The sequence below is a fragment of the Sciurus carolinensis genome, chromosome 1 (assembly GCF_902686445.1).
Source record: "Sciurus carolinensis chromosome 1, mSciCar1.2, whole genome shotgun sequence".
NCBI lineage: Eukaryota > Metazoa > Chordata > Mammalia > Rodentia > Sciuridae > Sciurus > Sciurus carolinensis.
In genome coordinates this window covers 190,432,077-190,447,819 of record NC_062213.1, presented here as the reverse complement: position 1 = coordinate 190,447,819, position 15,743 = coordinate 190,432,077, and the positions used below count along the sequence as shown (strand labels likewise).

Sequence of the window (15,743 nt, the reverse complement as noted above, 5' to 3'; positions counted from 1 at the left end):
AGCCAGGAACTGGGCCCAACTTTATCTGGTTCCAAGCTCTCCTGGCCTCTTACTGTTAACATTCCAGTAGGTTTCCTTCCAACCTTTTTTCCTATACAACAGGACAAAAATATTTACATATAAATATTCATGGTTTTTTCTCCTCCAGATTTAGTTCTAAGGAGTCTTAGGAGGGCAGAGGGAAAGGGACAGACCCAAGTGGAATCCTGACAGCAGCTGGAGGAGCGGCCTGCGGTCCCGCTCAGGGAAGCTGCTCTGAGAAGTGAACTGGCAGGCTGGGCAGGAATTTGGAGACTAGAAAGCAAAGGGGCTGAGCCACTCGGAAAGCTTGGGAGACCCGAGGATTTTGAAAGGACATCTGTGAGGTGTCCCTTTGTAAGCCCCTGCAGCAACCTTTAATAAAGCCTTTATTTTTCCCCTTTATTCTTTAGCAGTGCCTGGGTAGTGTAGGTCCTTAGGCCAGAGTTTTGCCTCCTATCAGAGCTTTTCTGAGTTAGATGGGTTTCAAGGAGGGAGGAAAGGATGAGTTTTATTAAGGTTAGTATAAATTTTGCATGTTTTTTTCCTTTTATGAAAATAGAACAGTCTCTTGGCCCCTGGTCATTCTGTACTCGCCCCCCTCTTAGAACGACCCGCTTTCCCCTGCTGTTCCTTACTTCCTCCATCTCCCCGCCAAATACTGGGTTTTTTCCAGTCTCTCTTCATAGTCAAATCAGAAGAGATGACCAACCTCCCTACTGGAACAATGGTAAGCCACGTTAAGTGAGAGGGGTTTTTTTAGTTATAGACAACACAGTGTCTTTATTTTATTTATGTGGTGCTGAGGATCGAACCCAGTGCTCCACACATGCAAGGCAAGTGCTCTATCACTGAGCCACGTCCCCAGCCCAAGTGAGAGTTTTTGCGTAGAGAGTTTTTGATCATAAGAAACTGTGCTAGAATAATAAGTGTTGGTGTGGATGTGAGGGAAAAGGCACACTCCTACATTGCTGGTGGAGTTGCAAATTGGTGCAGCCACTCTGGAAAGCAGTATGGAGATTCCTCAGAAAACTTGGAATGGATCCACCATTTGACCCAGCTGTCCCACTCCTCGGTTTATACTTAAAGGACTTAAAATCAGCACACTACAGTGATGCAGCCACATCAATGTTCATAGCTACTCAATCCACAATAGCTAGATTGTGGAACCAACTTAGATGCCCTTTGATTGATGAATGGATAAAGAAACTGTGGTATATATACACAATGGAATATTATTCAGCCATAAAGAATAAAATTATGGAACTTGCTGGTAAATGGATGGAGTTGAAGAATATCATGCTAAGTGAAATAAGCCAAGCCCAAAAAACCGAAGGCTGAATGTTTTCTCTGATAAGTGGATGATGATACATAATGGAAGGGGTGGCAGGGGGTGGGGGGGAGCAAGGGAAGAATGGAGGAACTTTGGATGGTGTAAAGGAAAATGGGGCAGGAGAGGGGTGGGGGAAGGAGAAAGATAGTAGACTGAGACAGACAGTATTACCCTATGTATATGTATGGTTACATGAATGGTGTAAATCTACATTGTATACAACCATAGAAATAAAAAGTTGTACCCCATTTGTGTACAATGAATCAAAATGCAGTCTATAAAAATAATAAATAAAAAAGAAACTGCTGGTTTGTTGGTTTTATAAATCTTTCTTTTCTTTTATCTTTTTTTTTTTTTTTGGCAGTACTGGGGATTGAATCCAGGACCTCATATGTGGTAGTCAAGTGTCCTACCACTGAGCTGCATCCCTCTGTCTTGGTTTTATAATCTCTTTGCTGGGATGATTCCTATTTCCCTCTTTGCTTTGGCTGCTAACAAGCTCAGAATTTTTCTGTTTCTTGATCTGTATTTTCTCTCTCCCATTTTTCTTAATTATTTACTTTTAGCCTTAAACATCTTTTTATTATAGAAAATTTCAAGCATACATAAAGTAGAATGTAACAGTTGTTTACCTAACACCTTCAGTAATCATCAACGTTTTGCCAATCTTGTTTCATCTACTTACTTTTTCCTCTCTGAAGGTATTACAAAGCAAATCCCAGACATCATTTCACCTGAATCATTTTAGTGTTTATCCTAACAGGGCTTTTCAAACATAACCCCAATGCTATTTTCACACCTTAACAAAATAATAAAAATTTCCTAATATTGCTTAAAACCTAGTTCATATTCAAATATCTTTAATAGCTAGTTCCTTCATTAGAATTCAAATAAGGTCCACACATTCCATTTGGTTAATGTATCTAGTAACTTTTAATGTCTTTGTCTTTTTTCATGCTTTTATCTTTTTAATTTTTTTTCCAGAGCTGGTAATTGAACCCAGTGCCTTGTATGTGATGGGCACGTACTCTACCACTGAGCTACATCCCCTGCCCTATCCAGATCATTTTTTTCTGTTAAAGTTTCCACAACCTAGAAGATTTGGCTGGTTGCTTCCTGGTGGTATAGTTGAACTTGTTCTTCTGTCCTTTATGTTTCCAGTAAACTGAAAGTTAGATCTAGAGACTTGATTAGATTCAGGTTTAATATTTTTGGCAAGAAGACCTTATTGGTGGTGTGTACTTATTATTACATAATATTTGCAGGCACATAATGTCTAGCTAAATCACTTTTACTGGTTGATCAGTGGGTTTAATGCTTTAATGCTTTCTCTCTTTTGGCAGTACTGGGGATTGAAGTCAGGGGCCCTTTACCACTGACCAAAATCTCCAATCCTTTTTTTTTTAAATTTTTGTTTTACTGGGGATGAAACCCAGAGGCCCTCTACTACTGAGTTATAGCCCGAGCACCCCCTTTTTTTTCAGTTGTAGATGGGCATAATACATTTATTTTATTCGTTTATCTGTATGTGGTGCTGAGGATGGAACCCAGCGCCTCACATGTGCCAGGCAAAGCGCTCTACCACTGAGACAACCCTCAGACCCTGCCCTTTTTTTGTTATTGTTGTTAATTCTTTTGTAGTTGTAGATGGACAGAATGACTTCATTTTATTTGTTTATTTTTATGTGGTGCTAAGGATTGAGCCCAGTGCCTCACACGTGCCAGGCAAAGCACTCTGCCACTGAGCTACAACCCCAGCGCCCCACTGTCCTTTGTGAGACAAGGTCTCGCTAAGTTGCTGAGGCTGCCCTCCAACTTGGAATCCTGCCTCACCCTCTCAAGTAGCTGGGATTACAGGCACGCTCCTCCACACCCAGCCTTAATGCTCTCTTCATTATAATATTCCTCATTACCCTTCTACCTGCTGGTTTTAGCATCCAATAATGAACCATTATTTTATCAGATATTGTGAAATGATGATTTGTCTAAGTTTATCATTCTCTTTGCATTCATTAACTGGAATTCTTCCATAAAGAACTTTTCCTCATTATTTTTTTCTCCTGAAATACAGTTTATACAAGGAAGACAGAATAAAATGCTTGATTCCTTGTGTGTGTGTGTGTGTGTGTGTGTGTTTCCTTTGCAGTGCTAGAGATCAATCACAGGGCTTCATGCATGCTAGGGAAGCACTCTGTCATGGACACAAATCCCCAACCCTTCCTATATGTTTTTATAATTTGCCCCTGTAATTTATTTCTTTGTGGAGGGCTGGGGATGTAGCTCAGTGGTAGAGTGCTTGCCTAGCATGTCTGAGACCTTGGGTTCAATCCTCAGTGTGTGGGGGAGAGGACCTTATAATTTATATCTTCCTGGAAAGAAAAGTATATAAAAAATAAAAAGGCAGAGCAGTGGGATGGAGCACAGGCCTTGGAGTTAAAGAAAACTGTCCTCTCACTTTTTACTGTGTGACCTGGGCAATCCTTCTGAACCTGTTTCCTTAATTGCAAAATGGGATCACTGATTCCCAATTTCTCTAGACCTATAGAATTGTATCCAGGCCTACATCAAGTAATTTCTTTTCTTCTTCTTCTTTTTTTTTTAATTTTTTTTAGTTGTCAATGGACCTTTATTTTATTTTTTTGTTTGTGTTTTTGGTCCCAGGGACTGAACTCAGGGGCACTCGACCACTGAGCCACATCCCCAGCCCTATTTTGTACTTTATTTAGAGACAGGGCCTCACTGAGTTGCTTAGCACCTCACTTTTGCTGAGACTGGCTTCGAACTCGAGATCCTCCTGCCTCAGCCACCTGAGCTGCTGGGATTATTCATTTTATTTATTTATATGTGGTGCTGAGAATCAAACCCAGTGCCTCACACAAGATAGGCAAGCGCTCAACCACTGAGCCATAACCCCAGCCCCCAAGTAATTTCTTATACAGGAAGTAAAAATGTATTAATTGTGAAATTATAGAGAATTAAAATAAATACAAAGAAGAGGATAGACGTGTTGTGAAAAGCATCTCGTACATGCCTGGCATATGGTAGCTATTTTTTGCAATCTCTGCTTGGCTCTCAGGTTGCCCTGTCTCAGAGGAAAAGAGGAAATTTAGCCAGGGATGACTCCAGCCTCAGCCCAAGAAAATCCTGGCAGGAGTGAGAGGGGCTGCCCCGGGAAGGGAAGAGGAGGTAGATTTCTCTGGTCTGTCAGGAGCTAGCGAACTGAAGTTAGACAGACCTGCTGCGAGATCCTGGGGAAGTCACACAACCTCCCTGCACCACAGTCCCTGTAGCACAGGTGGTCAGTGCTGACTTGCCAGGATTGTTGGCAGGCCCACGTGGCGGTTGGGGGCATGGATATGCCACCAAGCACCAGCCTTCAGGAGGTGCTCAGGAAATAGGAGTTAGCTTAGATCTGGGCTGGGAAACTCCCTTTCTGAGCTCCCATCACATTCAAGGTCACTCAATTGTCTCCTGTCACAGAGGGGCTGTGCAAGCCCTGGCTTGGAGCCCAGCTTTGTCACAAAGCTGCTGCTGATTTGTCAAGCCTCTTCCTCTCTGGGGCTTGGGTTCCTCCATTTGTGAAGTGGACAGATTAAAGCTCCAAATTCAGATGTCCACAGGAGCAGGCAAATGAGTAGGTGAAATGGGTGAGGAGTTAACGCAGTAGGATATGGTGCGGACTGGGGCGGCCACCTAAGAGAGACGCCGCTCTGCTCCTGACGATTGCTCCCAAGTAGAAATGGGGGCCCAGGTGCCCGTATTTTTTCTTTTTAGGGGGTTCTGGAGATCAAACCATGGTCCTTCTGAATGCTAGGCAAGCACTCTATCTACACCCCAGCCTCCAGATGGCCCTTTTTTAATTTTCTTTTTCTTTTTTTTTGCAGTGCTGGGGATCAAACCCAGGGCCCTGTGCCTGCAAGGCAAGCACTTGACCAACTGAGTTATCTCCCCAGCACCCCCCCATTTTTTAAAATAAATTTTTAAAAAATATTTCTTAATTGTCGATGGACCCTCATTTTATTTATATGTGGTGCTGAGAATCAAACCCAGTATCTCACACATGCTAGGCAAGCAATCTACCACTGAGCCACAACCCCAGTTATCTTTAATTTTGAGACAGGGTCTTGCTAAATTACTGAGGCTGGTCTCAAACTTGCAGTCCTCCTGCTTCAACCTCCAGAATTGCTGGGATTACAGGTATTCACCACCAAGCCCAGCTCATTAAAGTAATTTTTTTTTTTTTTTTTTTTTTTTTTTTTGCGGTACTGGGGATCGAACTCAGGGCCTTGATACTTGCAAGGCAAGCACTCTACCAGCTGAGCTATCTCCTCGGCCCTAAAGTAATATTTTTTGAAAAACCAAAAGTAATGACCAAAAATGTATGATGAACATATCGACATTTTTTTTCCTTCTTTTAAAAAAAAAATTGGTATTAGGAATTAAACCTAGCTGTGCTTTACCACTGAGCCACATCTCCAGCCCTTTTTATATTTTTATTTTGAGACAAGTTCTAACTTAGGGCCTTGCTAATTTGCTGAGGCTGGTCTCAAATTTTCGATCCTGGGCCTCAGCCTCCTAAGTCACTGGGATTACAGGTATGTGCTCCATGCCTGAACAAAGATGCCAGCATTTTAAATAAAGGCAGAATCTGACCTGATACTTGTGTAACTTGGCCTCACTCACCTCACCCTAACCCCAGCCGTTGAATCTTGTCTCGCTGTAAAGTCTAAAATGAGATGATGCTACATGTCAAACCTTAGAACAGTGCCTGGCACCAAGTGGACACTCAGTAAAACAGTAATGATAACTGTCATGGAGAAGGTGATGTGGGTGTCCGTGGGTCCTATTTTGTCTTCAGACCAATTGCATACCTAGTATATGTGACACAGGTGGATCATATTTGAACTCCCATTAGATAATCATCTTCACTAATAATCATGAATAAATAATAATAACAGCAAGTAAACAGATAGTTAAAAAAAAAATTGGGGGGTGATATAGGGGGCTGAGATCAAACTCGGACCACACATTAAACATACACTCCACTGCGGAGCTGGATCCCCAACTCTATAAAAATAGGGACACTCTACCACTGAGCTATATCCCCAGTCCTCTTTTATTTTGAGATAGGGTTTTGCTAAGCTACTGAGACTGGCCTTGAATTTGTAATCCCCCTGCCTCAGCCTCCTGAGTTGACAGGATTATTGGTGGGCACCACGATGGCCGGCCGCTTCTCTGTGTTACTGCTGATTTCAGAACTTCTGTTCAATAGCGGGTCTACAGGGACATGAACTGCTCCTGAACTGAGCTGGAATGATCCCCACCAACTAACGATTATCAAAACAAGGGTTTGGCCAGACATGGGGGTGCACACCTGTAATCTCAGCAACTGGGGAGGCTGAGACAGGAGGATTTCAAGTTCAAAGCCAGCCTGAGCAACTTAGCAAGGCCCTAAGCAACTTGGTTAGACCCTGTCTCAAAATAAAAAATAAAAAGTTCTGGGGATGTGTTTTAGTGGTTAAAATATCCCTCCCTGGATTCAATCCCTGGTACAAAAAAACAAAAAAAAACCCTCTTTTGGGAAAGACAATTTTATCACCAAATCACCAACATTGTTTAGGACGGCCGGGGCATGGTGATAATAAAAAGCAGACCTACCCAGTTTCATTGACGTTTTAAAATTCTCCACAGACAATGCACACCTTATTTCTTGCACATGACAGACTCCGCCACCACCCTTACCTGATTCACCTCTGCCTCAGGCCACCAGTTTCTGAGCTCTGGCTAAGACAATCCCAAGGCCCCTTCCAAAACTAACATTCTACTACTTTTCATTTCTGACTGCATAAGCTATTTCAGCTGTGGGACCTGGGTAAGTCAGGTCAATTCTCTAAGTCTGTTTCCTCACCTGGATATGAGACTCAAAAACCCTCCCCACGCTGTACCCCCATGGGGGCTCCCGGAGGCAGACCTGTGAAGCCTGTGTAAGGGAGCACAGCCCAGGTGCCTCCACCTGGCAGGCCTTGATGACAAAGGGGATGATGTCACCCCAAATCATGCAGAAGTGGACACAGGATCTGGAGGAAGGAAGGAGATTTTGTGGGAACTGAACTTTGCAAGTCACTGAGTGTAAATTTTTCCTCCTTAGAAAAGCCTAGATCCTGGGGACACGGTATCACACACCTGTCATCCCAGCAGCTCAGGAGGCTGAGGCAGGAGGATTACAAGTTCAAAGCCAGTCTGAGCAACTTAGTGAGGCCCTAAGCAACTTAGTGGGACCCGCTCTCAAAAGGGCTGGGGATGTGGCCCAGTGGTTAAGCAAAAAAAAAGGAAAAAAAAGAAAGCCCAAAGGTAGGGGCTCATCACAATAACCTGGACTGCTCTGCCGCTGTAAGGAAGCCTGGAGGGACGGAACAGTTCCATGCCAGGGGAAGGTTGGGGAGGGGCAGGATGTGAGGCAATGCCCAGCTCGGTGGGCTCTGAGCACCGGAAATGAGTTTACCTGCTTGTTGGACTGTCATCTCCCCCACTGAGAACATAAGCTCCTAGAGCAGGGGCCGACAAACTTCCTTTTCTACAGAGCCAACTAGTAAATATTTTAGGCTTTGCAGGCCATATGGTCTCTGTTGCAACTACTCAACTCTGCTGTTGTAGTGAGAAAGCAGCATAGACGATACGTAAACGGAGCGTGGCTGTGTTCCAATAAAACTTTATTTATGGATACTGAAATTGAATTCCATACAATTTTCACATGTCATGAAATATTCTTCTCTTGATTTTTGAAATTATTTGGAAATTGAAGAAGCATTCTTAGTTTGCAGGTATACAAAAGCAGTAGGCCAGCTCTGGCCTGCGGACAGTGTTCTGCCCGCCACGCCCCTGGAGAGCAGAGACCCTCTCTGTCTGCTCCCTGGCTACCTCCTTGGCGCCTAGGACTGTGCTCGGCATGTGGCTGGTGCCCAGTACTTGTTGATGACCACCTGCTCTATTTTCTGCCCCTTCCAACTCCAATTCTAATTCCATCTCTTGCTGCTGTTGTGTTACCTCTCTGTCACCTCCTGTCCTCTCTAACCGGCAGTAGCAAGATTCTGCCTCGCCTGTCTCCAGGTCATTGTCGATGACACGTCCCCCTGCAGAAGCCCACTGGCCAATTCTACCACCTTACTCTCCTCCACCCACCACAGCTCCGGCACATTCCGCCTGCAGGCTTCTGTTCCTCCTCTTCCTCTCCCATCCTTCCTTTGGCCTCATTCCAAGCCATAGCCTCTTCTCTTCGTCCCACACCGAGAGTCCACCCAGTGAACCCGACCCCAGGTTCCTGCCTCTCCCTCCTTTGCAGCAGAGGAAAGGAAGTCTACTACCTTTCCATTCATATTGAGCATATATGGTGTGATAGGCACAGCACAGGTGTTTTATTGCCTGATCTCATGTAATACTCAACCACCCCTAGTTAACAGATGCAGAAACTGAGACTCAGAGAAATTTACTGAAATAAAAGGTGCAAAGCTAAGCGGTGGTAGAACTGGGATCAGAGCTCGGATTTGTGCAGTTCCATTCACAAGGAGCTTGTGACCTCCCACCATGTGTCAGGTGTCTCTAGGCAGACAGCAGTAAACAGGGTAGACAGGTCCTGCTTTGTGGAGCTTTGTTCTAGTGGGGGAAGCCAACAGGTGAATACGTGAGATGGTTGCTGGATGACACGCATGTCCTGGGTGGGAAAAACCACCTGGGAGATGCTGTTGGTGGAGAGCTATTGTAGAGATAGTCCTTTCTGAAGAGGTGACATTGGAGCAGAGGTATGAAAGAAGTGAGGAGGTGAACTCAGAGCTGCAGAAAGAATGTTCCAGGTAGGGGACACAGCAGGAGCAAAGCCTGGGGTGGAGTTGACCTCGCACGTGCAGCAAAGGGGCCTGGTGGCAGGAGAGCAGGGAACAAGGTTGAGGCCGGGAGGGGAGATGTGGAGGGGGCAGGGGCCAGTCCTGGGGGGCTATGCAGGCTTGGCGAAGGCTTAGGGTTTTGTTAGTGGTGTGATGGGGAAGCTGCAGGAGGGTTTCAAATTGGGGAGGGACACCACCCCATCCCTCAGACCCAGGCAAGGGTCAAGAGATCCCAGCCCCCACTGGGTCACTGTGCCCCACTGTGCACACTGAGTGCCCCTGACCCCCTTCTGGGGTTAGTGCAGTAAAGCAGTAGAACACTGACTTGCACCTGAGAACGGGGTTCTTGCTGCAATACTTACAGCTGTCTGATCTGACCATGGGCAATCCCTTCCTCTCTGAGCCTCAGTTTTCTCATCTGAAAAATGGTAGCAGGATTTCTCTCTCATGGCTTTGTTGGGGTGATTTGATGATCCCTTGCCTGTGAGACCACTCAGCTTCAGGCAGGCCACACAGTTCTCTCACGGTGATTGTCATTTAAATACTAAGCCCAGTTTTGGCATGTCGTAATCTTTTTTTTTGCACCAGGGATTGATCCAGGGGCGCTTAACCACTGAGTCACACCCTCAGTCCTTTTATTTTTTATTTTGAAACAGGGTCTTGCTAAGTTGCTTAGAGCCTTGCTAAGTTGCTGAGGCTGGCTTTGAACTCACGAGCCTCCTGCCTTAGCCTCTGGAGTGGCTGGGATTACAGGTGTGCGCTACAGTGCTTGGCCATATTGTAATCACTTTTTAAAGCTAACTACCTGTGATTGCTCACCTGACCCTGTCCCACCTGCTGCTAGCAGGCATGGTGAACCAAGACCCTCTTCTACTGAGAGGCCAAGAAAGAATAACATGCCTGGGCGGAGCCCATTCAGACCCTGTGCTCTTGAACTCTGCTGCACACACATCCCAGGTTGCCGCAGAGGGACGGGAACTTGGCCCTCAGCCCCTGCTCCTGCTCCTCACCTCTTCAACAGGTACAGATAATAAACTCACTGTCCAGCAAGGGCTTTCATAGCATGAGTCACTCATTTAACAAACACTCACGTAACCGCCCAGAACAGCCTGTTCTAACCCCCAGTACTATCATTAATATCCAGCACTCAGAGCGGAGCACCCCAGAACATGGGGTTAGAGTGCCTGGTCTGAGCTGCAGCCTTACCATTTCACAGCTGGGTGATGTTGGACATAGCACTTAGCTCTGTGTGTGTGTGTGTTGCTGGGGCTGGAAACCAGGGCCTTGTCCATGCTAAGTATGCATTTGTCCACTGAGCCCCACCCCCCCACCCCATTCCTATCTTATTCTCTTTGAGTACCTATGTGCTAGAGAGAGGATGAGGAGCCATGAACTGCTGCCCTCTCAGAGCTGGGTCAGAGCCAGATGTGAATCAAAGAATCACTTAAAAGCATGTAAAACTACAACTACCAGAAGCATTGTGGAGAAGTGTTTGTTGCTTTGGGACTGTGTAACAGGGAGGTGAGGGAAGACATCCTACAGGAAAAGACTGGAGGGGCAGCAGCATGTGCAAAGGACCTGTGGCTGAAGCCTAGAGAGTTGGGTCACGTGAGCTGAGCTGAGCTGCAGCAGTGGCAGCTTTGAGGGCTACTGCTTTCTCTCTGCAGCTTTCTGCTGACCTGCCCAAGTACCTCGGGTATAACCCAGGTATCCTCTGGGTTCCTCTAGTACCAGAATGACCCACTTTCTCTCCCACACCCTCGGGGAGAGGGGACACAGGAGGTGAAATGTATTCATAAAGTTGAAAGCACAACCAATTACTTAGTCCGTAAGTGAGATGAAGTGTTTGACAGGGAGATTTTTGTGAGAGGGGGAGGAAGAGGGTCGGGGCCCCAGGAAGGGGTTAGAGCGTAGGCAGGTCCACTCAGGCTTTCCCCTCCTCCTCTACTGCTGCCCATCAGCTCGCCTCCCTCGCTCAGCCGCTGCCCTCATTCTCTGGGTCTCAGTATCTCTTCCTCTCTAAGGATCACTTAAACAGGGCTGGCTGCAAGATGGACATTTGGCACGCATGTCCAATCTCTTTGAAACCCTGAGTAGGATTACTAGAGTAAACAAAATACAGGACCAGCTGGGTGTGAGGGTGCACGCCTGTGTCCCAGCTCCTTGGGAGGCTGAGGCACGATCACAAGTTTGAAGCCAGCCTGAGCAACTCAGCAAGACTCTGTCTCAAAATGAAAAGGGCTGGCGGGGTAGCTCAGTGGCAGAGCACTTGTCTAGCACGTGTTAAGCCTCTGGGTTCAATCCCTGGTGATGTGAAAAACAAAGGAACCCCCAAACCAGCAGAGCCAGTTAAATCTGGGCATTCAGAAAACCAACGGAGGGCTGGGGAGACAGCTCAGTTGGTAGAGCGCTTGCCTTGCAAGCACAAGGCCCTGGGTTCAATCCCCAGCCAAAAAAAAAAAACAAAAACACAGATAATTATGTAGCCAGAGTATGTCCAAGTATCACAACTTGAGGCCTGAGTGGCCAGGCAACTGAACTGTGTCCACAGCTGTCACCTCAGGTCCAGGCTGTCTTCAGTTTAGACCTCATTTTTCCTCATTGGCAGATGGAGCCAGACTCTGGTAGTCTTTAAGTTCTGCCCTTTTCTAGCTGTGTGACGGTGGCAGGACCCCGAGAATTAAAGGCTCACTCTCTGTCCTCAGTGTCCTCATCTGTATACCGGCTTCCAATGTCGTTACGAGGATTATATTATACAGGAAAAGAGCTTAGAACAGTGCCTGGCACACAGGAAGTGCTGTTAGTGTTGGCTGTAGTCATTTAATCGCACCAGAATGAAGGCAAACTCCATGTGGGCAAGGACCTTGTATTGATTTATTTGGTACCAGGGACTGAACCCAGGGGTGCCTAACCACTGAGCCACATCCCCAGCATTTTTTATTTGTTATTTTGAGAAAGGGTCTCGGTAAATTACCAAGGCTGGCCTCAAACTTGTGATTCCCCTGCCTTAGGCCCTCAACTTGCTGGGATTATAGGCACGCAACATTGCAACCGGCTAAAAGACCTTGTTTTTTCCTCGCCATATCCTCAGTATCTAGAAGAAGGCCTGGTTTACAATATACGTTCAGGAAGAGAGCCTGGTGTGTCATTTATAGCTGTAAATAATTTATTGAATTAAAAGGAATTTAGTTCTTGCTATACACCTGAGAGATTGAGATCATTAATTCCCATTTTACAGAGGAGGAAACTGAGTTGGCAGATGCAAAATGAGTTTCCCAATCTTGAGGGGATGGAGCTGGGGTTCAAATCCAGATTTACTGGGTCCCAACATCCTTTCCACTCAAAACTCAGATCAAGTCAGTTCAACAGTGGGGGTCCTACCCTGGGGACAAGGAATAAGAGTGTATGGATTTGGGAAAAATCATCACCTGCTTTGATTTTTTTTAAAATTTATTTTTATTTTCATTTATTTATATTTTTAGTGGTGCTGGCGATTGAACCCAGGGCCTCATGCATGCTAGGCAAGCACTCAACCGCTGAGCTACAGCCCAGCACCACTTTGATTTTTTTAAGATGTAGTGTGCTCTTGACCTGCTGTGTAACCGTGGGTAAGTCACTTCATTCTTCTGAGCCTCTGACTTAGTTTCATGATTTATAAACCATAGACCAGGATAGGTGGCCTATGCCTGTAATTCTAGTGACTCAGTCTGAAGCAGGAGGACTGCAAGTTTAAGTTTGAGGCCAGCCTCCCCAACTTGGTGAGACCGTACGTTGAAATAAAAATTAAAGGGTTGGGTGTATACTTCAGGGATTAAGAGCCCCTGAGTTCAAAACAACAACAACTACCCAAAAATTTAGATGGTGGTAAGGATTCAAGGAAACCACATGTGGAGTGTACAGCTCAGTGGTAGAACTAGTTCTTAGCATGCCCAAAGCCCTGGTTTCCCATGCCTAGAACCAGAACAAACAAAAGGACATCACCTGTTGGTGGTACCTGGACTTCTTGTTTTTGTTGGTGCTGGAGATGGAACCCAGAGCCTGGGGCATGCTAGGCAAGCTCTCTGCCACTGAGCTACACCCCAGGCCCACAGGAGGCTTTTTTTTTTTTTTTTTTTTTGGGGGGGGGTGCTGGGGATTGAACCCAGGGCCTTGTACCTGCTAGGCAGGCACTCTACTAACTGAGCTATCTCCCCAGCCCCACAGGAGGCTTTTGATCAACATTTCCTCCTCATCCACCTGCCTTAGAGCAGCTTTGCAAACAGAGAACTGACCAGTTTTCTGCCTGTGAAGCCAGCAAACCCATCCCTCTGCTCCCTCACGTGTGAATAAGTCCCAACACACCTGTACCCCAGACCTTTTTGGGTGGAGGTGGACTCTCTCCAGGAGGATTCCTGGTCATTTACTCCAACTCCCAGCAGCACCCGCTGATCCTGGAAGCCTAGACTCCACTCTCCTTCCACTGGAGGAGGCCCAGACCAGTCCTGAGCAAGGCCTGCAGCTGAAGATGTCAGACCTGGGTCGAAAGGAGCGCCCTCAAGTGACAGGGCACAATACTTTGCAAACAATGCACATTAAGAAATCACCCTCAGGGGACTTTGAGTCTTGACCCTGGAGACACAAGAGGGAGAGCCTACCTGGAACTGAGGCACGGAGCTCACACGAAGCTCACCTGGAGATCCCAGTGCGGGCTTCCGTGTTGGGCAGAAACTTGTAAAGGGGATGGGGATCCCTAGGGCTTGGTGGGGTGAGGGAATAAGGCGGGCAGGGCCAAGGCTCCTTTCAAGTCTCCGCCTGGATCAGACCCAGGACACCCAGTGAATGTAGGTGGGTGGGGCAGGGACTTCCTCCCCGCTGGAAGAAGGAACATCTGGGTTGAGATTCCCAACGAGTCGAGTGCAGGAGAGCGGTGGCACCGCAGTGGTCCGCGCAGGGGACTCGGCAAGGGAGGGAAGAACCAGCAGGGCCTCTTGTGGGCGGGGCCGAGCGCGGGCCAGGGGCTCGAGGTGGAGGCGGGGCCCGGCTCCGGAGGGGCGAGGGCGGGGGTCCGGGCCGGGAATGCCGCGCCGCGGGGCCTGGGGCGGGGCTTCGGCAGCCCCGCCCCCACGCAGGTAGCCAATGGGCGCGGCGGCGCCGGGTGACGGAGGGAGCCGAAGTGCGAGTGCCGCGGCAGCGGCGGACGGCCCAGCCGGAGCGAGGGGCTCGGGGGCACGCGGGGGTCGGGGCGCTGAGCCAGGAACCCCGGGGCCCGGAGGAGGCGCAGCCGGGGTCGCCGGAGGAGCGCGGGCGGCCCGGCGGCGGCGCGATGCCGCTCGCCCAGCTCAAGGAGCCCTGGCCGCTCATGGAGCTGGTGCCGCTGGACCCGGAGGTGAGTGAGCGGGGCGGGGGACGGGCGCCGGCGGCCGGCGAGCCCGGATCCGCACAGGGGCGGGGCGGCCCGCGGCGTCGCTGCAGCCCGGCGGACGCCCGCGAGGGCGCGAGTGCCCTCCGATCTCTTGCCCACTGTCGGGCTCCACCCCCGTGTGCCCCGGGTGTGCGTGCAGAGGACAGTTCCGCCAAACGCTGAGTAGCTCCCTTCCATAGCCAGGGGAGAGGATCCCTTGGGGCGCTGAGATCTGTCCCCCTTCATCCCACACCCGTAGGACCCGGCATCTTTTGGGAGCTGTCAGCGCTCTTCCTTTAGTACAGATGGGCAGGGCTTGGGTCAGATGGCTTTGATCCTAATAGAGACAAGGATCATAGGACCCCCCACTTATCCCTGGGCCCTCTCCCAAGAGCTCCCCTTGTTTCTCAAGCTGCGGATCCTAGGAGGGTTGTCCCTCCAGAGCGCTGGTAGTTGTGGAATGTGGGATGACAGTAACCCTCTGGGGCTGGGATTCCTGTTTCCTTTTGCCCTGAGGCCTCAGCCAGAGGACACCTGTCCCCCGCCCCAGAATGTGGAGAAGAGAGAGGAAGGCCCTTAGACCTTGTGAAGATTACTCCCTGGAGCGGTAAGACCTTGTGTCTGCCTCCCTCCCTGTGCAAGGACTGGGCCCTTGGGGAGTGAGGCTTCTGGCACTGTCTCTACTAGAAGCAGTTCCTGTCCTCTGAGGGAGGGGTAAGGGCGCTTGGGGCCAGGTCCTAAGCATTCAGAAGGCCAGTTTTTCCTGTGCTGTGTGATCCCAGGGTCAAGGTCAAGCCTTGAACCAGCAAGTTGAAAACTTTCCCTTAGCCCCATGCTAGGAAGGAGGCAGGTGATACTCTGGGTTTAGGGGAGCCATTGGGAGTAAGCAGAAAGGATTGGAGACCTCAGCTGACCTAGGAGCCCAGTTTGATTCCCTGGCACCTGCATCTGTCCTCTCTTCTGTCCTCCCACCTAGGGCAGCCACAGTGTGGCTCTCAGAACCACAGATGAAGATCAGGGTGAGGGCCCAGGGTCCCGAGCATCCAGAGTGTGCTGCCCCTTTAAAGGGATGGCCAACACTGGCTATTGGAGGGTGGGCGCGGCAGGATTAGGTAACCAACCTGAAGGCGCAATT

General features: G+C 48.4%; 1 protein-coding gene across 1 annotated transcript in view; it reads left to right on the top strand.

Moving 5' to 3' along the window:
• The first annotated feature begins 14,434 nt into the window (after positions 1-14,434).
• Positions 14,435-15,743, top strand: part of Rps6ka1 (ribosomal protein S6 kinase A1) — a 38,846-nt gene continuing 37,537 nt past the window's right edge. Inside the window, exon 1 of the mRNA XM_047553346.1 lies at positions 14,435-14,593. Within this exon, the coding sequence (XP_047409302.1) occupies positions 14,531-14,593 (63 nt within the window). The 5' untranslated portion in view covers positions 14,435-14,530. The remainder of the gene's footprint in view (positions 14,594-15,743) is intronic.